The sequence below is a fragment of the Sinocyclocheilus rhinocerous genome, unplaced genomic scaffold (genome assembly GCF_001515625.1).
Source record: "Sinocyclocheilus rhinocerous isolate Xijiao unplaced genomic scaffold, SAMN03320098_v1.1 scaffold166, whole genome shotgun sequence".
In the NCBI taxonomy this organism is placed as follows: domain Eukaryota; kingdom Metazoa; phylum Chordata; class Actinopteri; order Cypriniformes; family Cyprinidae; genus Sinocyclocheilus; species Sinocyclocheilus rhinocerous.
Window position 1 is genome coordinate 2,806,184 of NW_015633186.1, and position 27,365 is coordinate 2,833,548.

Below are 27,365 nucleotides of genomic sequence, written 5' to 3' on the forward strand. Positions count from 1 at the left end.
ATATATATATATATATAACAATATTACTTTTTATTGTATTTTTAAATGCAGCCTTGATGAGCATAATGTTAAAAAAAAAAAAATGTAAAAAAATAAATAAATAAAAACATTAAAAAAAAAAATCATAATTAGTTCAATCTTTTAACCAGTGATGTTAATTTTTGAAAAAATTATAAATAATTTTAATAAGTTAAATTATCAATCCAAATGTTATAAGTACCATAATCATAATAATTATATACAGTATATATATCTTTTTTTTTCTTCTATATCAAACCAATTTAGAGTGATTTGTTCATAAATCAAATTAATAAATTAAAATTACAAATTAATTCAACTTGAGAACTTAGATTTTTCATATTTATAGCATGGCATGAACACACAGTCAGTCATCTCACACATCTCAGTGTGCAACCCACTTATTTCCACTCTAGACTCAGTTTGAAAAAACACTGCTCTACTCCATCAAGTGGACGTAAAAATGGCCTACATACTAACCCTCAGCAAAACACCCATTACAGGTGTTGATCACAAGAAGAATAAATGGAAAACAAACACATTTTCTTCAATGAGGCCGTCAGAAGGCTATACAGAGGAGTGATTCTGGAGTCGTACCAACTGTGTAGAAATGCAGTGCGAAGCAAAAGCCCCAAGCTCCTTTGAGTAATTCAATTAAACTTCAATACTACTTGGCAGCTGATTTAAACCTTGCATAAGATTTACATGCTGCAGGAACAGGGACGATTCAAATAATAGAGGATTATCTGGAAACCCAATTAGACGGGCCCAATTCAGCACATTAACGGGACCGAGTCCGTGCACACTGCGTTCGAGCTATGTCTAATTTGTCACGGCGAGAAAGCTTCGGCACAGAACAGAGGCGGCGCGTGGCCGACATATGCACCGCAGCTCATTTGCCATGCTTTGACCACAACAAATGCCACAAACAGCCATCTAAACAGCTTGTAAGAGACGGCGAAATCAGGAAGAGCTTCCTAATTAAAATGGCCGTCTGGAGGATATGGTGCCTGTGAGCCCTGGGGCCTGGCAGGAGTGGATGCGACTCCAACAAAATCGGCCACAACCCTTCCAACAGGTGTGTGGTGTGAATTTGAATACGGATCAGCAGGTGGCATTCATCTGCACGTATGAACACGAGGACATTTGAGCGCACTCACACGTGTCTGCGAGGGCACCTGTTCACACTTGCAGCGAAAGCTTGCGTCTTTAGGCAATGAGTTAATTAGACACACGATTGGCATTCGTGAAATTCCCAGCTCCCTCTAGTGTCATTTCCGCTGAACGTCAACGAAACTTGGGGAGGAGCCGAGGAGCTTCAAAGAAGCCCACATGGAGTTGTTCTCCTTTCAGATGCCCCCCACAGAGACAAACAGAAAGGAGGAGAGAGGAAAGACAGAGAAAACTGGAGGGACTGAAGGCTTAGAACGCACTCTAAAACTGGAACAGACTTCAAGGTGCTGAGATCCCTCCATTATCGATCTGAGAGAGAAACAAGCAAATTGATTTTGCATTGTGGCAACTGTGGTTTGCCACAGGAAGCCTGGTCCCACATGGCTGTCTCTCAGGGATCTGCTGTAAAGATTCAACTCAACACTGCTTGTCTTGACATGATTAAATACATCCTATAAAACAGAAATGACTCCATCACATACTTAGGTCTTTCCACTTCCACTTTCCACTCACTTTTTTAGATTTAGAAGAGGATATGATACTGAGATTCTGTCGAAGACTGTTTTCATCACTAGGTCAGGGGCCTTTGTAGTGTCACATAACTAGACATTTAATCAGAGCAATGGTTCAATTTGCACATTATTCTAGCCAAGAAACACAAAACAGAATGGAAGAGACCATCTTATGACAAGAAAAATAACTGACCGTAGTTTTTGTTGAATAATACTACAATATAATTCCATTCAAACGTTTGGGGTAAGTAAGATTTTTGATGTTTTTTAAAGAAGTCTCTTATGCTCACCAAGGCTGCATTTATTTGACAAGAAAATAAAATTGTTCTCTATTGTAATATATTTCATTACAGTGGGTAGGTCTACTTATCAATTTCACAGTATTATCATGAGGCTTATGAGAATCTATTAATGAGACTGTGTGTGTGTGTGTGTGTGTAAAATATATATATATGTATGGAGTATATATAAACATCTGTTACGTGAAATAGCTTATTCATGACAGTACTAAATAAAAAATAACATGCAATTGATCCCTCTTATTTTGTTAAAATTATCGCATATTTTGCTAGCACAGAGATGGGCAAACTCAGTCCTGGAGGGCTACTGTCCTGCAGAGTTTCGCTCCAACCCTAATTAAACAGACCTGAAGCTAATCAAAGTCTTCAGGATTACTAGAAGGCTACAGGCAGGTGAGTTTGATCAGGGTTGGAGCAAAACTCTGCAGGGCAGTGGCCCTAGAGGACAGAGTTTGCCCATCTCTGTGCTAGAGGTATGTAAACTTATGAGCATAACAGTATCTTCTGTAGCTTCTGAAAGGCAGAATTAAATGAAAAAGTATGGCCATCTTATGACAAGAAAAATAACTGACCGTAGTTTTTGTTGAATAATACTACAATATAATTCCATTCAAACGTTTGGGGTAAGTAAGATTTTTGATGTTTTTTAAAGAAGTCTCTTATGCTCACCAAGGCTGCATTTATTTGACAAGAAAATAAAATTGTTCTCTATTGTAATATATTTTAAAATGTATTCCTATGATGGTAAAGCTGAATTTTCAGCAGCCATTACACGTCACATGACCCTTCAGAAATCATTCTAATATGCTGGTTTGCTGCTCAAGAAACATTTCTTAATAAATCTTGATACATTTTTTAAATTATGCGACAAATAGAAAGTAAAAAAAAACAATTTATTTGAAAGATAAATCTTTAATGCTTCCTTGCTGAATAAAAGTATTTCTTCAAAAACCTTACCCCAAAATGTTGAAAGGTAGTGTACAAATAAAGACTTGTTAATGTCTATTTCAAAAAGTATTTTAATTAAATAATAAAAAGACAGACAGAATGTCCATTTGTGGCAGATTGCAGACAAAAAAAAAAAAACTATACAACGTACCAATTTTTTTTTACGAACGTACCTTTGAAAACATGGCATAATATCAAATTCTGCTTGTGGATATTTAATTTTAGTAAGTTCCTCAAACAGTGTACTTGAAAATTTATTTCAAAGATCTGATGTCACCATCCAGAAAACCAAATTCTGTGATTATTTCATTCTCAAAAGCTCTTTTTGTGTACCTTGACTTCCAGAAATGGCCTAAAACCATTCAATCAGATTACAGCTTGTCAGATAAAGAAAGTGTTGGCATTTTTGCATGTAATATTCATTATATAGTCACTGACAAGTTCATGGGCATCTGAGGTTACGGCCCATCAGGAGACTTTCTACAGCTACAACCCAGTACAAATCCCCAGACTCATCTCTCAGTCTAGCGTGAAGCACAGGTTTCTGACATGTGCTTGACAAAAGATTTCTTTCTAAGGAAATAAATTCCTTTGGGGACAGGTTGCTGTGATTCAGAGGCATCCAGACAAGGCTCTTTGTTGGGACAATAATTTTACAGAAAGCGGAAAATAACAGTGAACCCGCCAGCAAATGGAAAGCCACAGCACTTAGTCAAGAAATTTTCAAAGAAGTTAAACAAATCTAGAAGTACACAAGCCATCTTTTATGGCAACAGCTATAAAGCAGTTCACCTACAAATCAGTGTTACAAAAGATGCCTTACAAGGAGCCCTGCTAAACAACAGAAGTAAAAAAAACAGTATCTAACTGAAGAAAGCAACCCCTACTTACATCTACGATACAAACAACAGCCCACAAGTGCAAACAGACTCATTCAAACTCCCTTTACTTACAGCAAAACATCCAGTAAACAGTCTTGTCTCCTGTCAAGAGCTCTGAGGTAAACTAAAAACAAAGTCTCACCAAGGAAAGCCTTCTTGGTTTGTGTACAACACTGAAAGAGGAAGTGGATGTTGTTGATGAAGCTGTACTGCCAAGGCAGCTGACCACCGAGGGCCAACAGCACCGTGAGGAGTTACATCAAGCCCACCTCCTCCTTTCACACGAACTTTACTGAGACGGGGCCCAGTCTTCGCAAGAGACAGAGACAGAGTCACAGGCAACTGTAGGACCGGCCCTCACATCCTGAGCCAATCCCACTGAGGGCCGCATGAGTGTGGAAGTGAGAAAGTGAGAATAGAGCACACAAGATCAGAGACTGAAAGGAAGGCAGAACAAAATACAAGACGCCAGGGCTTAAACCCAAAAAGAGACAGAGCGAGTGGCAAAGCAGAAATTAATGGACAGAGAGGGGGCAGGCGAGAATGCAGGGCACGCAGTGGCGGGAGAATCGATAGGCCTGTGATGGAGGGCAGTGGGGTAGGTGTCTTTTTCCCTGGAGATGCGCTGATTGAATGTTATCTATCAGCCGAGGCCACAGCCAGAAGGATTTTCTCAAGACAGCACCGACATTCTGATGGACTCCGAGACAAACCTTACGACAAATGAACTCGAGTGCTGAGAGCTCCGACTGAGAGCGGGAAAGAGACGCTCAAGCACAAAACATTTCCACTTTGCTGGAACAAAAAGTGGCTTAAAATGTCTTAAATGTTTCATATAGTGTAAATTATTTACATTATGAATTCCTTTTTATGAGATCAGGAGGACTTACCTTCCTCTTCTTGAAGGCTTGTCGGGCCAAGTAGCCCCTGCACGCTGCCTGAAACAGGGTGATGTTGCGTCTGGTCTGGATATCTCTGTGCTCCTCTAGCTTAGCCAAAACACCTGCCCTGAAGAACACCTGCAAACAGACCACTGCTATGAGATGTATGGAAATACAATAAACTGTCTTACAATAAAAATTTCACTGAATTCATCACATTTGGTTAATGGTACAATGTTAATAAAAATCTTTAATATTAAATTCTGTTTGTTAAATTTATATTTATTAATACAAAAAAAAAAAACAAAAAAAAAAAAAAACTTAACCAACAGAGTCAACACTAAAATTTGTGTAAACATTTAGAAAATGTTATGAGTATATTTTCTTTTTTTTTCTGTCATGCTGTAAAAAAAAATAGTAAACAAACAAACAAATAAATACATTCTCAAATATATCATGCTGCACGTATCAGAAGTTCAGCGCTCTGACACTACATGTGTGCCGCGCCCAAACCAAACTGAACTGCACTCCGGCCCACCTCTTCCAACCGAGCCAGGGCCGGCTAAACGAACCGCGGCACAGAGCGATCACACTAGTCAAATGAAGCGGGCTTTGGGGGTCAAACGCGCTCAGGCACGGTAAAGATTGCCTAGTGTGGGTACACCCTTATTCTCCCGCATCCCACACACACACACGAGTCTCTACCCACCCGCACCCGCACTTGCCCATCAAGTGTTGTCCCGCGCCGCACTCTGCTGCAGTTCTCTACTCGAAAGGTCCCTGTTATAATGTTATGATCGAGGCTCTGGACTCTGAGCATAACTCTGAGCATATAGTTTTTCTATAACAAACTATAAAATATTTTCTATAAAAACGTTAATGCCCTGGCAGTGGCAAATAGCTTTGGTTTTATATTTAATATGATTACATTAATGTTAGTTGTAATAAGTTGAGATTTACAAGAAATATTTTAACTGCTACTATGTAAAAGGAATACTGCTGTAAAAAAGCACCTTATTTGTTTAAAGTTTTTGCAAACCAAATGTAATTGCACTTTTGTTCATATAGCAGTACTTTTAAATGAAAAAAGTGCACAATATGCTACTTTTGAAATCATTATTGAATTGTGCATAATGCGATTACATATACATATATACACACACACACACACATATACATACATACATACACAAATTATTTAAATTAATACATTTGTCAGACACTTTTACCCAAAGGGTCTTTGAGATACAGTAATGCAAAAATACAAATATATATTAAAAATATACATTTAAAAAAAGGTTTATATAATTATAGGTTTAGGATCAGCAAGACTGTATTTCAAAGAAATAAACACTTTTATAAAAATTTTTTAAAAAAAAGCATATTACAATGATTTCTGAAAGAATCATGTGACACTGAAGACTGTAATGGCTGCTTTCAACTTTGCCATCACAGGAAATTACATTTTATAATATATTGCAAAATATTAAAAGAGACAGTTGTTTTAAATTGTAACAATAGTTCACAATATTACATTTTTTACTGTACATTTGAATAAATGCAGCTTTGGTGAGCATAAAAATTACTCAAAAATCTTCCAGACCCCAACCTTTTGAACTTGTGTATAATTATTATTTTTAATTAAAAATAAATAAATACACATATATTAACATATATTATTTAGATATAAGTGAGTGATATACATAAAATTTCATAGTCCCAGATGTTCCTTTCCTGCAAATAAGTTCTGCAGCCACCCTGTCTGAAAGCGTGAGGATTGCCTCTGAACCTCTGCCCATGCTCTGTTTACTCGTAATTTTCCGCTCTGTGGTGGGGGTGTCAAACCGAGTTGGATTAACACTTCGGAATCCAACTCCATTAGGCCATTTAATCAGAGAAATTTGAGGGAAGTGGACCTTGCATTTTTTCCATACGTGCATTCATCAAACTCTGTGGACATGGTCTAATTGCATTAGAATTCTATTAGTTTTAAAGATGGATTAATCTAGATGAACAGAATCCTAATTAAAACCGCACAGAATCTGGGGTGTACCTGACAGCCTGTGCTGGAAAGAAGTACTGCTTTGGGAAATTGGTTCAAGATATATATATTTATTTATAGAGAGAGAGCGAGAGAAAGAGAGAGAGAGAGAAGGGAAGATGAGAGTCCACTGCTGCAATTACTACTCATCTGTGGGAATGGCAACAAATGCCTCTTGATTGAGCCTTTATCTGGAGCAGCTCTGCAGTATAATCTTCCTTTTTACATCAAAGGCAGCCAGAGCCTTTCAGTGATGTAGAGCCTCAGTTATTGTTATTACAGGAGGCAATCTCTCAGAGCTCCCAGAATCACATCATAGGAGAGAATGGGGTGTAATGAAATGATTCCATATTCATGTAAAGTTTGACCCCACGGCATTCGACTGCCAACCCAATGGTACCACAAATAAAAATAAAGGACAATACGTTTACCTGAAACGCTCCCCACAACCCTTTACAACCCCGTAAATTAGAACATCAGGACTGAGCTACCTGCTGTGCAGCCAATACACACACACACACTTATCTGCTTTCGGGCAGATGTAATATCAGAGAGGGACCTCTCCACCTCAGGAGAGTAGCAAGGGAAAATTGAGCTTCATTTCTCAATGTCAGTGAAGATGTGCCACAAAAAAGGCCTGATATCACCCAAACGAGAACTTCATTCATGGTCCTCTCGAGTCAAATGTAAGATTAGGTGGAGATGCTAAAATACTCACAGCTACATTACCCACAGCACCAGGGAACATGTGCGAAACACTATTTTACTGAATTACATCATCCTAAGAGACCCTGTTGGAAGCGTTCACTTGAAGAACATGATGATAGTGTTCAGAAATGTCTCTGATGCATGCGGCTGCTTGTTAGCCAAGTCACCCCATGACATTCAACCAGCAGGGCTGTGATTCGCCAGGTTTTTCCTCACAAGAGCACCGAAGGTCAGCGTGGTGGAAAGGTCCCTTCACGCGGGTCAAATGGCAGCGTTTTCCATGGAGACCAAGAGAATGGCATTCCTCACGAAGAGAAGGGGAAACAAATGGCGATGGAGGAGTGCAAAGAGAGGAGCTTGTGTGTAAGTCTGTGGGGGAGTCTTGATTTAGACGGATGTATTGTACTAAGGTGGCAACTGTACAATGACTGTTTTCTATAAGCAGTGGAGGGAGTTCATGATTGCTTAGGATCCTGTTCACATCAACGCTGACAAAAAAATGTCTTAATGTTACTACAGTAGATATAAAACTAAGTGGCATCTGTACACAAGAAACTAGGGGCCAGATTTACTAAATAGGGCAAATTAGCGATAGAGCGATAAAGCGCAGATGGAAGGGGAAAATTCTGCGGGTGATTTACTGACAATGCGCACATTAAAGAACACAGACGCAACATCTCATTTCTATAATGACCGCGCAATCTACCAAGAGCAGCGCAAATTACCGCCTGCTTTAAGACATGCTTTGTTTGGGCGTTAAATAATGGCGCAAATACAGGTGCATCTCAATAAATTAGAATGTCGTGGAAAAGTTAATTTCAGTAATTCAACTCAAATTGTGAAACTCGTGTATTAAATAAATTCAATGCACACAGACTGAAGTAGTTTAAGTCTTTGGTTCTTTTAATAGTAATTTGACGAGTGCAAACATTAGTAAAACACGTTGCGTGATTCATTTTAATCGTCTCCTCCCATAAATTTTGCATCTGAAATGGAAACTCCTACAAATGCATATCCAATAAGGCCAGGCGCAAAAATAACTGTGTCCACGCCTTTTCAGCGCTAATTCTTCACTGCACGTCTTTAGTAAATCCTGACAGTACTATTTTAATGCCAAAAGACGATTTGTGCTGGCGCAAGCTGTTAGTAAATCTGGCCCAAGTACTTTACTTTAAATAAATTTTCCTTTAATACTTCAATTTTTAAAAAGGTTTCAAAATTACTTTAAAAAACATAAGTAAAAATAAATAAATAGCTAAAAATAAGATAAAATAATAAATAGCCCTACTATTTTAAACAATACAACATGAAACAAAAACAAAATAAAAAAATAAATAAAACAAAACAAAACCAAACCAAACAAAACAAAACAAAATAGCCACTGTGTATACAATCACCATCAGTGGTGTGAAGCAGAATTCTAAAATGATGGCCACCCACAAACTAATCATTTGTGTATTTCCTGGACACGTTTTTATCTATTCCCATTTATGTAATCAGCTATTTATCAGAATGTCATTATTCTGGCTCTCTCTCCAGGTTTCTGTTCTTTGTCTGGAAGCACAATATCTTGCTGGGCTGATTGGTGTTTGTAGTGAGTTATCGTCGTGCGCCAAGCCAGAGTAAACCAAACAAAGCAAGCCGGTACCTCGCCAGAATCAATCTATCGTCTACAGAAGATGCACAAAAGGAATTCTGCTTTAATCATTCGAAGTTTAGGGGAGACCCAGTGTGCAATAGCACAACCTTCCAGCCTGGCTCATGTGTTCACAGAAAACCTCTGAATAATTGTCTTTCTCGCTCCAACACGCCCGCCGCCAATGAGGCCTGCCAACGATGCCAGCCATGTCCCATCTGCAGCTTAGCATTCTGGGTAAAGCGTCGGCCCAGAGCAGAGAGTGCTTCACGGTGGGAGAGGAGGAGACGAGTCTTTCTGGCCGAAGCCCACCCTGCCGAACTTTCCATCCAGATGTGAGCACAGCGGCAGAGCGGATTAAAGTCTGTCTGTGTCTAAGAGGTGTAGAAGAAGCGAACGTTTCGGCAATCTAAATGGAAATCATGCCATCTGTTTGGAACTGATCCTTGTGACTCAGGCCGAATCTGTATGCCGCAAACTGACTCAATGCACTGATCCATAACATAGAGCGACTGAATATGTGAAGTCTTTCCTTTTTTAGATGAATTTAGAGCTTCATGATTATGATAAAAAAACAATGATGTTATTATTTAGCTCAAGTCAGTTCAGTGTTGATTCAGGGTGTGCAATAAAATGTATTTTAATCATGATCACAATTTCTGCTTCTCTCGATTTATTAAGCACAATCATCAGCAATATTTGCCCGCTGGTTATTTATCCTGGAAACCATTCATTTTAATTTGTCATTTGTGTTATCTTGCATTGGTAAGAAGCCTTCACAAGCTTTCATGGTTGCGGTTGCCAGATGTCAAGAGTTTAAATCCCCCAATCTTAAAATCAACAGACATGTCTGTGATTGGTTACAATGCTCAGCCGCTACAAAACACAATGTAAATAGATGCAACAGGAGTAAACCGACATGATATGTGTATTGATATTTTTCCGTAATTGCAATCTTGACTTTTTTTTTTTGTTGTTGATTGATTAATTGAGAAGTGTTGAAAAATGCCAGACATTTAAATTACATAAAAACTCTGCTGGCTAGAGTGAATAGCTTAGTATTGCAGGTAATGAGCCACTTCTAGGTCTAAAATCATTAGCTACACTATCGTTTTTAATGTTTAGTACATGTATTGTGAGGAATGACTTACCCTGCTCAAGCCCATGTGATAACTGCTTTTTTCCAGCTCAAGAGACTCCAGCAGCTCTTCGACAGCCTGAAACACACAGACACACACGTATAAAACAGTGAGACAGACATAAAGATCTAGTATGCCGTCCACCTCAGCAGGGAACCAAGTGGACAGAGTGCTGACTGGGGTGCTCTTTCTGTCCAAAAGCAAACCACCTTGGGGAAACCAGGTCACAAACAACTGTCTTAATGTCTGACCCCTCTCTTCCACTCACCCATGAGTGCTTTCTTCCCGACAAGATGTCAGGCAAATAACAACATAGCAGGGGATTAAAAAAATCTCGGTGGACTGATGACTAATGGCTAGAGTTTGAGCTAAAAGCACAGGGAGGTATTGAGTGCTCTCTGCAGGGGCACAGGGGCCAACTGGTGAACAGGTTCAGTGGTGAGAGACAAGCCAAAAGCCACATCTCAGACTGAGCAGCAGCAGATAGATCACAGGTCTAATGGGGAATCTACTGAGAATTTGTTACCAAAGAGAGATGTTCAGTTAAATATGTCCAAATGTTTAACTGATACTATATATACACACATATGTATAATGTACTGTACATATTTAAAATGTACATATATACACATATACATCCATTGTATACACATAAAGTTCACATTAAGACATTACTGATCTTTGTAGACTCAATAACAGAAGCGGGGTCAGTGATAGGACAGGATGCTACCGATAGAGTCGTCACTCTGGGTCCCGATTAAAGCCTTTATTGCCCTGTCACCAGAGCAGAGCTGAGATTAAGGGGGAAAAGATGTGTACTACAGCCCCATTAATCAACAACACAGCTCTCTGCCCTGAGCACTGTCATAATCAATTACATGGAAGAGCAGCTCATGAAGGAGGAGCCAAATGGCGCTTAGAGAAACAACACACTCACAAAAGGACACTCACCCTTCTCTCATCGGTTACGATGTAGTTCCGCCCATGTTTCTTTGTCAGGTGGGGAGTCAGCACATCAAAGCGGCGACGGAACTCCGAAAAGACCAAATGATCGGGATAACCTTGAGGAAGAGGAGAGCCGAATGACAGGAGCGTTACAGGAGAAGGACATGTGTGATTCTAGAAAGCTACAAGGTCTGTGGAGGTTCAGCAGAGAGCAGTGACGAGGGCATTGGTCAGTCGCTTATCTTGGGAATGTTCTGCTTACTCAGGGCTTTAGGCTGAAATGTGCCAAAACATTTCCCAGTGACATTTTGCTGATTTCACTGCAATGTCTTCAAAAAGACTACTCAACAAAATAAGCCCATGAACGTCTCCAAGAATAAAAAAAATGGCATCTAGAATGCTACATAGCGTCTGGCCACAAAAGCCCTACAAAAGGTCAACAAACCCTGCGAGAAAAACGCGATATTCGGAAAAGTCAAACCTGCATGGAAAATTTGAACTTTGAAATCTTTCCTCTCTTCATACATTTTTCCACATTCTCTTCAAAATAAAGGTCACAGATCGATAACCAGGGTCATTCACTGTCTTTATCTTATTTTTTAAATGCCTTGCTTTTTTAAACTCCAACCTTGGCGGTAGATACGCAGGGCGTCGAGCAGTTTGGAACCGCGCAGCTGTGCCCGGAGCAAGCACACATCCAGCTGCATGAGGCCATTGTCACAGCTTTCTCCGTGTGCCACTATCTCCCCAAACCGAGATGAGGGTCCTCCCAGCACCTTCAAATCCCCAGCCGAAGTCTCAGTTTTAGGCAGCAAACAGTGCACAAAGTGCACCCTGGATCGCCGCACAGTGTCTATCAGCGCATCCTATGGGAAAACATACAACAGTCACATTAAGTTTCAAGGCACTTTTTAAATTATCGGCCGCTACGTTTTTTTCAGTTTGGCTGAAAAATGGAAGTGGGACCTTTATTTTGATAGTGCCGGGACTTCTATTTTGACAGCTCTTTCTAAAGTACGAATGTTTATTTTACAGGTTTATTTTTTCATATTGTTTCATTTTTAAATTATTTACTTCTAATTTGGTAAATACTATGTGTGATAATGGCTCAAGCAGTCACAAATTAGGATAAAAATCAAGGGAGCGAATTTAGCATCCAAAAGGTTGTTTATTTCGGGCGATGTGCAAATAAATATGTTTTAAGAGCTTAAAATAAAGATTGTTGATAAAAGCAGTCTAAAACTAGAACTGCTGAGTACTTAAAACAATACTAACTCCCCTCCACAATATTGCGGCTGGAGTTTACCATACTTACACAGCAACACAAACTCATTAACAAGCTCTTATTCCATCCACCCCTTCTTACTACTAGTGACGGCCATCTTAAATACACATTTTCCCGCTATTACTAATTGGAACATACCATGTTTTTTTTATCAAATAAACTCTTGTTTCACAATATGATTTATACATGAAAATAAGTAACAAGAGTTAAGTAAATAAAGTAAATAAATACAAATAATAAGAGGACTGATAAATCAAAACATATTTGCACGAACACTTTCATAAATTAACTATAATGAGCGCTTCCCTCGAGTTCGCACTTCTTATTGCCATGCCCACTCAGCTAGATTAGGAAATGTATAATTACAACAATGCATCTGAAACAATAAGAACACCGTAAAACAGTGATGGAAGACAACTTTAAGGTCTCTCCGTCACACTATGTAGATAAATATACATTTAATTGCAGCACTTATCATCTTTAAATTAAATAGGAAATCAGCTATCCTGCTCTAATTCCATTGGCCATCAAAAAACTGTATCGTCGACTTCTAGTCACATGGTTGATTAATTTATTAATGAGGGTAACTAGTTTATCTAGATTTTCTACTTCATATTTTAGTGGCAGTGCTCTAATTAGCAGAGTTTTAGCTCTAGGATCTTTAAAAACACATCTTGAGAGCCCTGCATTTTCTGTTCCAGTCAAGGAGGTCCATAATAAGGTTCCATTCCGTTGCTCTCTGTCTAGCTGTTTTGAATGCATTAGTGTATGGATGTAGTTTTCACTTTTGAAGTACTTACCACTTGCAGTTTAATCTGGATGCAGAGGGACTTCTTTTTAACAGCGGCCACGCCAGTGGTGAAGGTCTTTCTCATGCTTGTGGCCCTGCGCAGGGCCAACTGTGATCCACCCTCAAGCCCAGCAATAGAGCCTGACAAAACTGTGGCACCCCCTGAACGCCCCATAAACAAGCTGCTGATATTCTTCCTGCAGAGAGAAGGACCAGAGTACACACAGAATAAGCTGGATCATTTAACGCCTCCACAAGTAAATTATGCAACATTTGAAATAAGCAAAAATGTTGCCATTATACATAATCACACCTCAGCAGTTGCTTTTTCAGTAACAAGCAACATTAGCTTCCCAAACACTAAACATAGTAAACGTTAATTTGACCAAAACAATTCAGGTAACTGCAAAAAAAAAAAAAAAACATTCAATATTACTATACAGTAATAATAAATGTATTTTTTTATTATTTAAATTATAAAAATTAAATAAATCAAAAATATATTTTTAATATTGCAATAATACTATTATACTGCATAATACAAAACAGTATTTATAAGATTATTATTATTATGACTACTATTATTATTTAAAGTATAAAATATAAATCAATAAATATTACAATTTCTTGCCTGTCTTAATTTCTTCTCTTATAAACATTTAACCATAAATGAATGATTTTCATTGTGTTTTCACATTTAGTTATAAGCAACCCAAACTCACAGCACTCGTAGAGACGGAGTTTGCTAAATGTTTGTACCAGCAGGCAGATATTAAGGTCTTACTTCTGAGAGTCCTGCAGTAAAATGGCTGCATTCTGAGAGGCAGGATTCTGTTTGGCATGGCTCAACCAGCCGCTAGCATCATACTCCACCCAGTCAGTCCCATGGCTGTGACCCAACAGGAAGTGATGTGCCTTCTCACTCTTCAGCAGCAGGGCAGGGCCTGAGGGACGCATTGAGCACATGAGGTTGCATGACTTTTTCATACATAAATGTCTATGTGTTGTAGTATGTGCGTGGGTGGGCATGTGGGAGGTGTATTGTGTTCTGACCTTTGCTCTCTCCATCCACAGGGCTGTAATAACTGAAGAGTCTCTCCAGTAGAGTTTCCTCCGAGCCCCCGGGCTGCAGAGCTTCTTCCTCCATCAGCCACAGCAGGCCCCTCGCCTCATCTGTCCTGGCCAAAGTCCGTACCTGAATCATACGGACATGCAAGAACACTTTGTTAGACTGAACCGTAGACAGGGGTCAGTAATATAAACTAGGGAGCTGGGGACACAACCGATTCAAATCCCGGACGAGCCCCAAATTTAGGTTACAACTCCACTTTTGGGCTAGAGTGTAAATACTTTTCATGTTTAACCCTGTAAAGCCTGACATATAAATGAACAGTCAGAAAAAGGACATGTGAATGTGACCACACTTATGCACACATAACATACAAACAGCATTAACCCATTATAAAAGGACCTCTAAACCTTCTGAAAGCACTACCAACTCATCACTCTCCGCCATTTCTTTTTGAAATTCTTTTCCACTAAGATTCTTCACATGAATTATCAGTGCAAATAACAAGACGTTAGACCCAAAAGTGTATGCTGCACTGTGGCTATAACAACTCAATCTCTCTCAAGAACTTGGTTTACTTGCAATTCAAGCCCCTTTCATTCATCAAGACTGTGCATTGTTTAATTTACTTTTCATTTCATATTTCGATAATGACCTCAAACACAACATTAGTCATTACATGAAAGCAATTACTATCCTTTATAGAATAAGAGAGAGGAGGAGAAAACGAGGGGAAAAAAGATGAGCTATTAGTCTTGGGCTCCTCATTAAAGGCCTGTATTAAGTAAGAGCTCCAGGGCAGTCAGGCAGGCATTTTTAAACCTTACACTCTGGCTGTCTACTTAAGCAATTAATACCAGTAATGGCTTCGCCCTTGTTCTGCATTACCGCACTGACACTTTGCAGACTGCTGAATAACTGCGGATGAGACTGGTGCGGAAAAGAATTTACAGCAATTACGTTGGCTTATGAATATGCTCAGAATATGTCTTTAAATATTACTTTTCACACTGATGAGACTGTCATCACCATGCCTCTGTATTATTTTCATCAAGCACAGATTGGCTAATTAACTCGTCAGGGTTGTTTTAACGAGTGCTTTCAATTACTTAATTTTTAAAGTGCTCATTTGACAATTTATGAATTTCTTTCAAAACTTCAGCAAACTGAAAAGCAGAGAAAAGCGTAAAAGATTACATGACTACACAGGCATTTGTGTTTGCATTTCTACTTCAATTCGTAAAACCGTAATTGGTGATCGTGACCACTGGTGGCATTCAAAACACTTCATAGTGATACTCAAAGCAGCTTGTTAGAAATAAAATCACACTTATTGTCTTTGCAATCAGTCACGTATCAACTGACCCATTCTAATCTAAAACCCTTTTTTAAGCCAAGGATGCCCGTTTAAACCTATTAACTCTTTCCCCGCCATTGACGAGTTATCTGGTCTCTTTTATAAAAAAACGCTTCCCCGCCAAAGACGAGTTTTTACAGCTTTTCGTGTTTTCTCTGTTATACACTCGGGGGCGCTATTACGCATCTTCTGAACGAGTACAAATCCTCCCGAACAAAAACACACGTGAACAGGACAGAAAAACTAGTGATCTCTTATGTAAACAGATGCATATGAAAAATAATGCGATCATCAGCAATAGACAGCATATAAATGAAAACTGCATAATGTTACAGAGTAAAATGTTGATCCAGGAAGTGGTATATGTCTGTGTAAGCTTTGGAGGTTTTGATGGAAGCGATTTACTGGATTTATGCTTTGATAATCCTACTGAATATTATCTAGATGTCGTTTTTGATAAAAATTTGATTTTCTCACCTTTTTGCTCAAAATTATGCATTTTTATGAAACCTACCATTCAAGTGTTGATAAAAAAAGAATGCTTTAAGCTAGAATAAAACAGATTTTTTTTGTTTAAAAGTAGAGGCTCTGATCTTTATTTTGGTGTATTGCATATTCAAATATTCATACAGCAAAATATACTGGAGGCCATCAAATTTGAGTGAAAATCATCTGGCGCTGGCGGTGGCTGGCAACTTTTTTTCAAAAATGCTGGCGGGGAAAGAGTTAATTCAATCATAAAGATGGTTACCTGAGATACTAATAGAAATTGGTTGCTGCAATATCTAGAAAATGACTAAATAAAATGCCCTATCCTGCAATGTGTGATTGTTATATTGCTGAGAAACATAACATGTACCATGTGTTCCTGCCACTCATTCCATGCCACTCATGAGAATAAAAAAAGTTATAAAGTTATTATATAAAAAATATTATTTAAAATAACAAAACCTAGAATATACTGTAAGTAGGGCTGGGCAAAAAATCGAATGCGATTTTTTGCACAGCCCTAACTGTAAGTAATAATATACACTACTGGTCAAAAAAAAGAAAAAAGAAAATAATAAAAAAAAAAAATGTATATAAATATTGAATATGAAATGCTGTCAGAGCAATCTTCTGGGAGGTTAGTCTCATTAACCTCCCAGAAAGCCACGTTCCTGACATGCTGCTCCTGCAACAACTGGCTAGATACGACAATATAATAACTTACCACAACAGATAACAACTTTGAGGTTGAGTTCGCTCTCAAACAACAAACTAAAGGACACAAAAGTCATCGACTAGAACTTTCAAGCAGTCAAACTGAATTTTCCCCAACGTTGTGAGAGACGAGGGAAAACTCAGTGATTCAAGTCACAGCTGAAACTGAAAAGCACACATTTTCCAGATAAGGCCCTTTGGGGACAAGCTGGGATGCACTACAAAAACCTGAGGAGGAAAGAAAAGATGAGGGGAGAAAAGAGTTCCTTACCAATGCTTGAGTGGAGGCTTGGTCTATAGCTGATACAGACAGTGATGTACTGGACTCTATGTCATCTAACGCAAGCTCTATGTTTTCCTAAACAGGGATAGAGGGAGTATTAGTCAGCTATGATTTCAAACTGATTTTTGGGTTAAGGCTTTCTACTTTTTATGTGTCTAATACTATATTTTCTCTTGTGCTATGATTTTACAGCCTCGTGGCCAAACAAAAAAACAAGTAAGAGGCTTAGAATCAGAACCGATCAAACCTCAAGCATGAAAATGTATATAGGGCAGGGACTGTTTTTCTATTCATCGGTTGTTAATTGAATTTTTGGAAAGAATGAGTTATGACATTTTGATTAAACGGAATAAAAAAAACATGAAATGTATGCGAATACGAAACCTATATGAATAAATTGTTTGCAATAAGCTCAATAACATGCATTTAAAAAACAGATCTATTTTCATAGGCACGGGAAGTGGGGGTGCTGAGGGTGCTGCACCCCCTGTTTTTTTCTGTGGGCAACTGTTTAACTGTTTGAAATAAATAAAAAAATCGGAGTGTCAATTTACACTAAGTGTAAATAGCCTTGTTAGCAGAGGCTATTTACACTAACTCCACCCACCAACGCGTGATTGGGCTAGTCAACATTACAAAAGACGGTCATTAATCGTCAGATTCAGTGGTGCAGATGGTAAAGCGTGTGTCATATTTCTTTTGATGCGATCGACCCGGGTTCGAATCTGCCTTTTGGCGAACTTTTTTCATAAATTTTTTTCACATTTCAAATCACATCAGAAAAGCATTTATTTTTTATAAAAATGAAGGAAATAATAAAAAAGTTGAAAATAAATATTGGGTAGTGTTAGATGTAGGGAGGGCTTTTGTCCCAATAAGGTGGCATCCATTAAATAATTTGAATTAAAATTTACACTCAATAAGTTATTATTGCACACTGTTTTATAATGTATTACAATGCTGAAATGCAGATAATTGACACTATTTGCAATAAGTAATTAGCAGAATATCCTGCTATTTTAACTTTAGAATAGAATTTTCATTTCATGCCGACTTGTAGGGAGTTCCAGAACATCGCTTACAGCGCCATTATCTCTATGACTGATCTCTGATTGACTCATGTACTTAGCCTGATTATTGATTTTGTTAACAAGGCAAGCACATTTGATTATGACAGCTTAGACAAACATGTTAATTCTGCATAATTAAATTTGAGGTTGTAATAAAATCAACATTGTTTTAACTCAGCTAGACATAGCCCAAATGAATTGAGACTATAATTTTTTTTTTTTTTTTAAAGGAATAATTTGATAGGTTCAGAGAAGAGTCCAGCAGCCATGGCCTCCAGACACTCCAGAGCTGTGATCTTTGGAGCTGTGAGGCAAAACATACATTTTAATACTGCCAAAGCCAGCAAACACAATTCCTTTGTATCAGAGGTCTTGTATTATGCAAGCTCTTACCCGAGTTGTCTCCTGTCCCAACATCATCTGGTCCCTGGCGGAATGAGGTGGATCTCTGTAAGGTTCCTTTGGGCTGGTGTTTGAAAATAGACGACGAGAGCTCTTCTAGGGTGCAACCCAAGAGGTAAGCTGCCTTCTGTGCCCACTCGTGACGTGCAAATTGCTTCCGGCCCACTGCGAGATGCACAGGGACAGCAAAAATACCATGTTGAATGAAGCAACACTAATGACTGTGGGGCTCTTACAGTATCCGAGAGAAGTCTTACGCAATTCCGCTGATTATATCATTTACATACCGCCATGTTAGCTTTAGAATACAGATTTTTACTAAAGATCCACTTTTAATCAAAATACTAAAAGTTTTGATGAAGAGCAGTGGTTTTCACCTGGTCGATTACAAATTAAAGTAGGCTGCAGGTTAGTTCCGGTCATGGATGATAAAATGCATCTAACTAGGATTATGCTTATTTAGAATAGCAGTTTTGAAGGGCAGAGAAACTCTTTCCTTATATTTTGTATTCAAATTTGTCATCCAGTCAATCACTGGTATTTTCAGGCAAATCCATCTGTTACTTGGTAAAGACTTGCCAAATTAAGCAGATGCCATAGACAGGCTGTGTGACATATCCTCATCCTCAAAAAAATCATGAAGAAAACTACAAAAGGTAAAAGAAAACACATCCCACAAGAGATTAAATATAGATTAAATTGAAACAAAGACAAAGAGTTTCAAGATTTCTGATTACTGGAAAAATTACAAAACATCGATTTTACATCGGGCAACGATTAATCGCGATTAATCACATCGAAAATAAAAGTTTTTGTTTATATACGTGTGTGTACTGTGTATATTTATTATGTATATATAAATGCACACACATGCATGTATATATTTAAGAAAAGTAAGTTATGTTTATATATTAAATATATTTATATATAATATAAATTATATGAATATAAATATACACATGTAAATATTTTCCAAATTTCATTATACATACATAATAAATATACACAGTATACACATATATTATATAAACAGAAACTTTTATTTTGGATGTGATTAATCACGATTAATCTACTAATTAACTCATGCCCAGCACTAGTAAATATGTGTCATGTTATTAATTTTGTATAAGGCTAGGCATATAAATCTCATGATTTTTAAACATAAATATCAAATAAAAATCTAATAATATCTGGCTGAATACACTTGAATATATTTGATTGTTTTATCAAAAATTTGTTTTTTGTTTTTGTACAACAAGCTATTTTGGTACCATATTGTTGATATTGTGTAGTTATAGTTTTCTTGTGTGAGAAAACTCTCACTTTCTGTCAAACTGTCAAAACTGGTCTGATGATGTCTGTGAGTTTTAATGTTTAGACATCACAGAAAATGTGTCTGCTTTTTAAAATCTTTTGAAGGTTTTCAATAGTTTCCAGCGGATATTGCTCCGACTGACCTCAGAGCAAATCACAGAGTCCTACACAAGAAGAGTGACACGCAAGCTGCAGTGAGGTTGCCGCAACCAGAAGAGGTCGCAGAGAGAGACGAAAAACAATGCAGGCCTCTGGTGGAATAGATGAACACCTAAAATAAACTGAGAGCTTTTTATTTGTGTTTGCGTCTTAACAACAGAAAAGCACTGCAGAAATGAAAAGTCTACAACATGGAGAAACATCAGAGAGCCTGAGCCTTATAAGACAACAAAGTTACGATGCTCCCCTCCCTCACCCGCACATATTCCCACCAAAGTTTTATCTAAGCTTCAAGACTAAGACATGGTTATAAACCTCTGAAAGAAAAGAAGCCCAGCAGAGAAATGAAAGAAGAAAGAAAAGAAGACAATAAGAATGCAAATGGAAATGTCTGGCAACTACGATAGCAGCCACACACACACACATACACAAATGAGATGTTTGCTTGTTGTGCTGATATATAATATTCATGCTCTTTACCTTCATCAGCCTCTGCTTTGTAACAGCATGCAACATGCAAGTAGAGAAGAAGAGGTTAGAACATGACAGACATTTTTCAGTATTGTACAAACAAGGAACCAAAAATGCAATCGTTAGCACACAAACTCTTGTATATACACATATTATTGGCTCTTCCATGCATTTTCAGTAGGCATTTCCATTGCATATTAGTCAATTAGTAAATGACCAATACGCGCTTTTTTCAATGGCTGGCCAATGAATGGATATAATAGCATATATCAGGACTAGTAATAAACTAAATTAATTGTTTTTATTTTGTATATTTTTAATTGTAGAAAAGTGCTCAAAATATATATAAAAAAATTATAATAATAGTAATAATAGTTCATAATTATTACAAAGTCTATTTTCTTGAAATAACATGTACAGGTTACATTGTAATTTTTTTTATAAAATTGAGTAGAATAAAACTGTAGCTTTATGTTTAATAAAAAATAAATGGTTTAATACCATTTATGTTGTATAATTGCTTGTGCTTATTGGGTTTATTTAAGTTGCTTTGGACTGCTAAATTAATAAATGTAAATTATGTAAGTCTGTAGTAAAGCATGTAGTTACTGCTCGTTGTATTTTTTGGTTATGTACTGTACACTACCATTCAGTTGGGGTCGGGAAAGGTTTATCAGTGTTTTTGAAAGAGGTTTTAATTAATGTATTTACTGTATTTTTTATCAAATCTAAAAACATAATCTCTTATGCTTACCAAGGCTGCATTTATTTGATCAAAATGGAAATGGAAATCATTATAAATGTATTTACTGTCACTTTAATGCATCTTCCTTGCTAAATAAAAGTATATAAAAAAATTCTTACTGTCCCCAAAGTTGATCGGTAGTATATATCAAGCTGTTGTTCTAGAAAAACTATTTGTCACTTTTTACAGGTACTTGCCTGTACTAAGAAGAAGAACAACAGACTTGACCAAGGTAAATACCCAGACAAAACACAATAAGGCAGAACAACACTGCCCCCTGCTGTACGCACAGTCAGGTACGACTGAGTGACAGGAGACAAAGACATCTTTATAAACACTGAATATATTGTCCTGAAGGTGAAATGTGTTGCTAAAAAAGCTTTGTTATGATGTTTGATGTCATATAATGGTAGTCTTTAGTACCAACTCAGAACACTAAAGCAGTATTAGTACCTCCTGTCAGAAATAAGGCGTTCCCACATTTGTCTGAGAGAGACACGGGGGAGGCATGCAGGTACAGGAAAGAGTACCAGACTAGAACGAACGGATCCACTGCAGATACTGAGCAATCCAGTGACTGCAGTGACGATATATCAGCAACAAACTAGTACACATTACATTCAATTAAAACAGACCGATGGCCATGTATTCAAATCCAAGCCAAACCTTTCCCACACCTTTTATTACTGGATAATTTTTAAATAATAATTTTATAGAAATTTAACTCTCTATATAGCCATTTTCTATGATGTTATAAGACAAACACACACACACAATTTGAATATTCCCAGCTATTTCTGAGTTTCCCATGACTGTGGACCCTAGAGACAGCATGTAGACAGTACAGTTTGGAGTCTGGTGATTAAAAGGTTCATTAATACATCATCGTCTGACTGCATGAGGGGGAAGTGATATCACAGACTGTAAATACTGAGCCATCCATCCTCATTAGAACTAAAGAAACACGCATATCTCTAAACTCCTCAACATCAAACTGTTTCCTGAGCTGCTTGTCTCTCCTCTGTTTAAGCTCAGTAAGCAGAGCAGACAGTAAGTCGGCCTTAATTAATAAAGTCTGTTTCTGTGCTTGTTAGGCGTTTTGAGCATTTTATCTCATTAAGGCTTTTTTTGAAGCTCTCCAGTTCTGATGTGTAAAGAGAAAGCTGTCGAATGCTTTTGTGAGCTAAATTAGCTCAGAGACAACAGTGTGGGGCTTAAAGGGGAAGACTTGGAATCAAAGCAAGCTATTAAACTTTCTAAATACGTTTTGCTAAAGGTTTATGCTGGGGTTATTGGTGACTTGGAGTGAGTGAGCACTGCATTACCTTTTGTGGCCCCTGCAGCTCCAAGGTGGTATATGGCTCCAAGGATGAGCCACAGAGCTTTCTGTTCATCAGAAGAGATGCCCAACACCTTCATAGCTGCCTGCAGTTTAGTGAACTGTTGTGATGCCTTTTGCTTGTCCTCAGACTGTGTATACACACAAAAAAAAAGAATATTAGATGGGAATTTTAATTTAAAATAAAATAAAATAATTTTAAAATAAAATAAAATAAAATCTAACCTTAGTTTGAGGCACAATCCCAAAAGCACTGTTCTCTGCAAAGTGGTTAAAATGCAACTCCGTTCTGCAGGAAAATTGAATACAATCAAGTTATTAAATTATACAGTTATTTTACAGATTTCTTCAATAGTGCACACTTTCTGAGAGCAGAAATGTTGGGGTCAAACAAAATAACTGAAAAATGCACATGCATACAATTATTGTGAGATTACCTAAGTGTGCTGTCAGCTCCAGCCATCATGTAATAAAAAACATTAAAAGTGGACTCAGTCTCTGGTCGTTTCACCACTCTCAGCTTCTCCAGCAGCATGGTCTACATATAAAAGAAAGAGATTAATGAGTCTTAGTAAAATTATCAAAACATTACAAACGAACAGAGCAAACAAATGTTTATATAATTACAAAAAGGGAATTCTATTCTTCGCCCATTTTAAAAGGGTAATTTTTAAAGTATTGTACTATAAAATTATTAAACTATTAAAACTATTAAGATAACATGTATATTATTATTTATTGAATTAAACATTTTATTAAAAGGGCATTAAAGGTAGCAGGGTGGGTGGATAGATGAAGGATTGCCGTTTAACTATAAGCTATAAAATTAGTACAATGTGCATTTTATATAACTTCGATATGACCCAGTACTATATCGACAAACCTGAATGGAGGCTGAGGCCACCTGACCAGCCTGGTCAAAATCCAGTGAGACGATTTGGGAGAAGCGGCTTGCATTATTGTTCATGGAGGTGGCACTGTTTCCAAAGGCCTCTAAGATTGTGTAGACCGCTTGCCATTTCTCAGCTGGAGGAGACACACATTAATATTTAACTAAAGGACTCACTCTTTAACACTGACCGCACTAGAAGACAGGATCCTGCATACAGAGTCGAGCATACGGAGATAACATCAAGGCCTCTTTAATGGTATAGTTGATGAGCACTGTAGTCTTCATTAGGTCATTATTGACCGAGCAGGGGTTGAGCAGGCCTTGATGACGGCTAATTATCAGAGTGCTTTAGTGGGCATCATTAGCACAGCCCTCATCTGTCACCCTCTTCCCAGCGCTCACACTCTCACCACGCTACACAAGCCCATTTCCAGTGACCGCATGACACCCTTCCATTCACCCTTTACCACAGGCTGTTCAAGCTTTTCAAGCACGTGGTGAGATACTATGCAGCTAAAAATGGGAATGCATAATGACCATATTATATAGGCCAATATTAGCTTGGTTACAAAAGAACAACAAAAAAGTATCTCTATTATTAAATTCTAATATTTTTACACTGTATTGCACTTTTACAAATGAATGAAAATTTCAGATTGGAGCTTAAATTAAATTAAATTTCAGATTGTACACTGTAAAATGTGGTAATCTGCAACTGTTACCTTAAAGAGCTATTTCTACCTGATTTAACCCATATACATTAGTTTTGTTGATATAAATTAATGTATTTCGGTTCAGTGATATTAAATAATATTTCTGACTTGAATGAAACCAGTTCATTTAGATGTTATCATTTTAGGTTACCATTTTAGTATAACTGAAATAAATCAAACACATTTATGTTATTAAAGTTTGCAAGTACTTATTTAAAATAATTGTAAAAATTTGGTGCATTCCTAGAATCCCATTTAAAACTGCTAGGAGATTATTATGGCTCTTGTCTCTGTACCAGTAAAGATCTTTCCAGTGCTGCCAGCGATGGACACCAGGTACTGGACTAAATGCTGGCAGTTTGTGGTCTTGCCACTGCCACTCTTTCCCAGCAGCACGATGGACTGGTCCTGTCGCGTTGTCAAAAGGTTTCGGTAGGCGGACTGGGATACTCCATATATATGAGGGGCTGTGTCTTCTCTTCGACAGCCTTTGAACATGTGCATCACCTGAAATGACAGAGAGAGAAAATTAACTTCTAACACACTGACAAACACGTTAATTTTCTTTATGCCTCTTGCCCAAGAAAACAAAATTCTGTGGACAAGCTTAATGAAGATCATTGTTTGGAAAAACTAAATACTCAAACTAATAATCTTAATGTATTACAGAGTGTCTATTTTCTGTACAACAGAAAAGTCAATAATGGAAACCTTAAAGCCTCAAATGTAAACCCATAAACATTAATTTTCCAATGAAGGGAAAATCAATAGCTGTTAATTAGAAAAGAAAGTTGGCGTAAACCATCTTTCCAGCACAAGTGCAACAGCATATTTTCACATATATCATAGTTTCAGCTTTAGAATGCAGAAACGCTCATCACGGCACATAATCAGCTTGATCCATAATGCAAAATCACTTAATTAGGACCAGTGACCGAAAGAAATTCTCTTCTGGATTGTAATTACATTTTATGGGTAGTAATTTATCTTGCATGAAAACCAATAAAGCTCATTATCGGCTTTCAGTTCCTATTGCGTTAAACTGACGAAGGGACAGTTGTAGAAAATATTGTACCCATAATGCATTGCTTCCACAGTGAGTAGCTCCGTCTATAAATCGCACACTGTCAAGGTATAATATGCATTTCATGAACTAGGACGTTATGTGAGTATTTGTCGCCTACTGTTTAAATGAATATTGTGTATTTGGATACTACATAGTAAAGTAGTAAGCAAATTTGGATGCAAGGAGTGTAAAAGAAAAACAAGGGCTCTCACCTTCTCTGAGTACATTGAGGGGGCGCTGGTAGGGTTGATGATCACCATGTTGGGCCCTGCATATGTGTGGATGAGATTTCCTCCATAGCGCTGGCGCAAGGAATGCATGACACTGGTCTCATTCAGGTAGAGCAGAGCTGCCAAGTCCTCACAGCGGTCAAATGATGGGGGGTTCGCCTGGATTGAAGGATTTAAAATGTTAAAGGTCAAAGAATGCAAGAAATCTGACTAGTGATTAATGGAAAGAGTTAAAAAAAAAAAAACTTAATATGACAAAAAAAAAATAGAGTATGAGGTTTTAAATTGATGTGATTTAGCCATAATAGCCTCAAGACTTCATGCCAAGTCTTTAATGCAATTTAAAACTTGTCAAGCTCAACTCTGGATCCAGCTTAGCAATTCCCTCATTGAACAGATGGTTCAAAAACTTGATTTGAGGTCAGCCTTGACATTATGGAAATCGTTGGCTCAGAGCTGTCCTTCACCGGGAGGTACGACTGTGCCAGGCAGGAAGTGAGCTGATAATATTGCCCAGCATATGCCTCATCAAGGCCTAATAGTGAAAACTCTGAAAATTCTATTAGAAACTATTTTATTAGAGTTCTCAGTGTGTCTATATAAGTCAATCTGTCTGTTTTAAAAATTAGGCCATATCCCACCTGTTTCTCTGTGACCCATATCCTGGCATTCATTTTCTCCCACCCTGTGCACGTTACCCAGGGCCCACCTGTGCATGTCTAACCCTCACTTGGCTCTGGATTCAGGCCAGATAGTAGAAGAGTTCTGCAAATAACCCTGTGCATGAGCCCTGCAGACCTGAAGACTCATTAAAATACACACAGCTACTCTGCTGTTGATTCCACAGCACCACAGTGAAAAGAATCATTGTTTTCTGTTGTGATTGTGCAATCTGAACTGAATGTGATGAAATGAGATGTGATGGGATTGTGTACTGCATTTTTTTCTATTTTATTTCCTGGCTGCACTCAAAAACCAGCACAGCACAGCTCATCATGAACAAAATGACTCATATTTAGGACGTTCCTTCTAATGTATCACACAAAAGCACTCACAAGCGTGTCTAGTATATATCAGTCTGACAAATCATTCACTAAATCTTTGCAGTTAGAATCAGTTAACGCACTGAATCAAGTCATTTTCGACTCTAAATGAAGCAAGAACTCTTTGTATACCTAAGGGAATAGTTCACCCAAAAATGACAATTCTGTCAATAATTACTCACTCTCATGTCGTTCCAAACCCATAAGACCTTTGTTTATCTTCAGAACACAAATTAAGATATTTTTGATGAAATCCGAGAGCTTTCTGACCCTGCATAGCCAGCAACGGAACTGAAACGTTCAAGGCCCAGAAAGGTAGTAAGGACATTGTTAACATCACTGGTTCAACCTTAACTTTATGAAGCTATGAGAATACATTTTGTGCACAAAGAAAACAAAAATTAAGACTTTATTTAATAATTTCTTCTCTTCCGTGTCTGTTGAAATTACGGTTGAACCACTGATTTCACATGGACTATTTTAACGATGTCCTTACTAGAGCCCAACCGATATATCGTTTTGCCTATATTATCGGCCGATATGAGCCTGTCGCCGATATATCGTATCGGCGAATATGCAGCCGATATGCCGCCGATATGAACATTTTCTTTACAGAACATATAACGCAGATAAAATGCTTGAAATGGTGTAATTAGGTCGGTGCCGAACGATCAAGCGATCCCGGGGGGCTACCGACCTGCGAATTTAACCACCCGTAACTCCCGAACCCCGGGGGCTATCGACGCAGGGGTG

The 27,365-nt window shown here is 37.8% G+C and overlaps 1 protein-coding gene across 1 annotated transcript in view; it reads right to left on the reverse strand.

The window, feature by feature from the left end:
- LOC107743726 (unconventional myosin-XVIIIa-like) overlaps positions 1–27,365 on the reverse strand; it is a 106,500-nt gene that overhangs the window by 34,709 nt on the left and 44,426 nt on the right. Inside the window, exons 5-21 of the mRNA XM_016557117.1 lie at positions 25,552–25,728; positions 24,570–24,780; positions 23,552–23,694; positions 23,106–23,206; positions 22,894–22,957; positions 22,655–22,799; positions 20,594–20,605; positions 18,632–18,805; positions 18,478–18,542; positions 17,157–17,243; positions 14,310–14,451; positions 14,041–14,200; positions 13,267–13,453; positions 11,810–12,047; positions 11,188–11,297; positions 10,249–10,314; positions 4,722–4,850 (exon numbers count right to left, since the gene is read on the reverse strand). Coding sequence (XP_016412603.1) covers positions 4,722–4,850; positions 10,249–10,314; positions 11,188–11,297; positions 11,810–12,047; positions 13,267–13,453; positions 14,041–14,200; positions 14,310–14,451; positions 17,157–17,243; positions 18,478–18,542; positions 18,632–18,805; positions 20,594–20,605; positions 22,655–22,799; positions 22,894–22,957; positions 23,106–23,206; positions 23,552–23,694; positions 24,570–24,780; positions 25,552–25,728 — 2,211 coding nt within the window. The remainder of the gene's footprint in view (positions 1–4,721; positions 4,851–10,248; positions 10,315–11,187; positions 11,298–11,809; positions 12,048–13,266; positions 13,454–14,040; positions 14,201–14,309; positions 14,452–17,156; positions 17,244–18,477; positions 18,543–18,631; positions 18,806–20,593; positions 20,606–22,654; positions 22,800–22,893; positions 22,958–23,105; positions 23,207–23,551; positions 23,695–24,569; positions 24,781–25,551; positions 25,729–27,365) is intronic.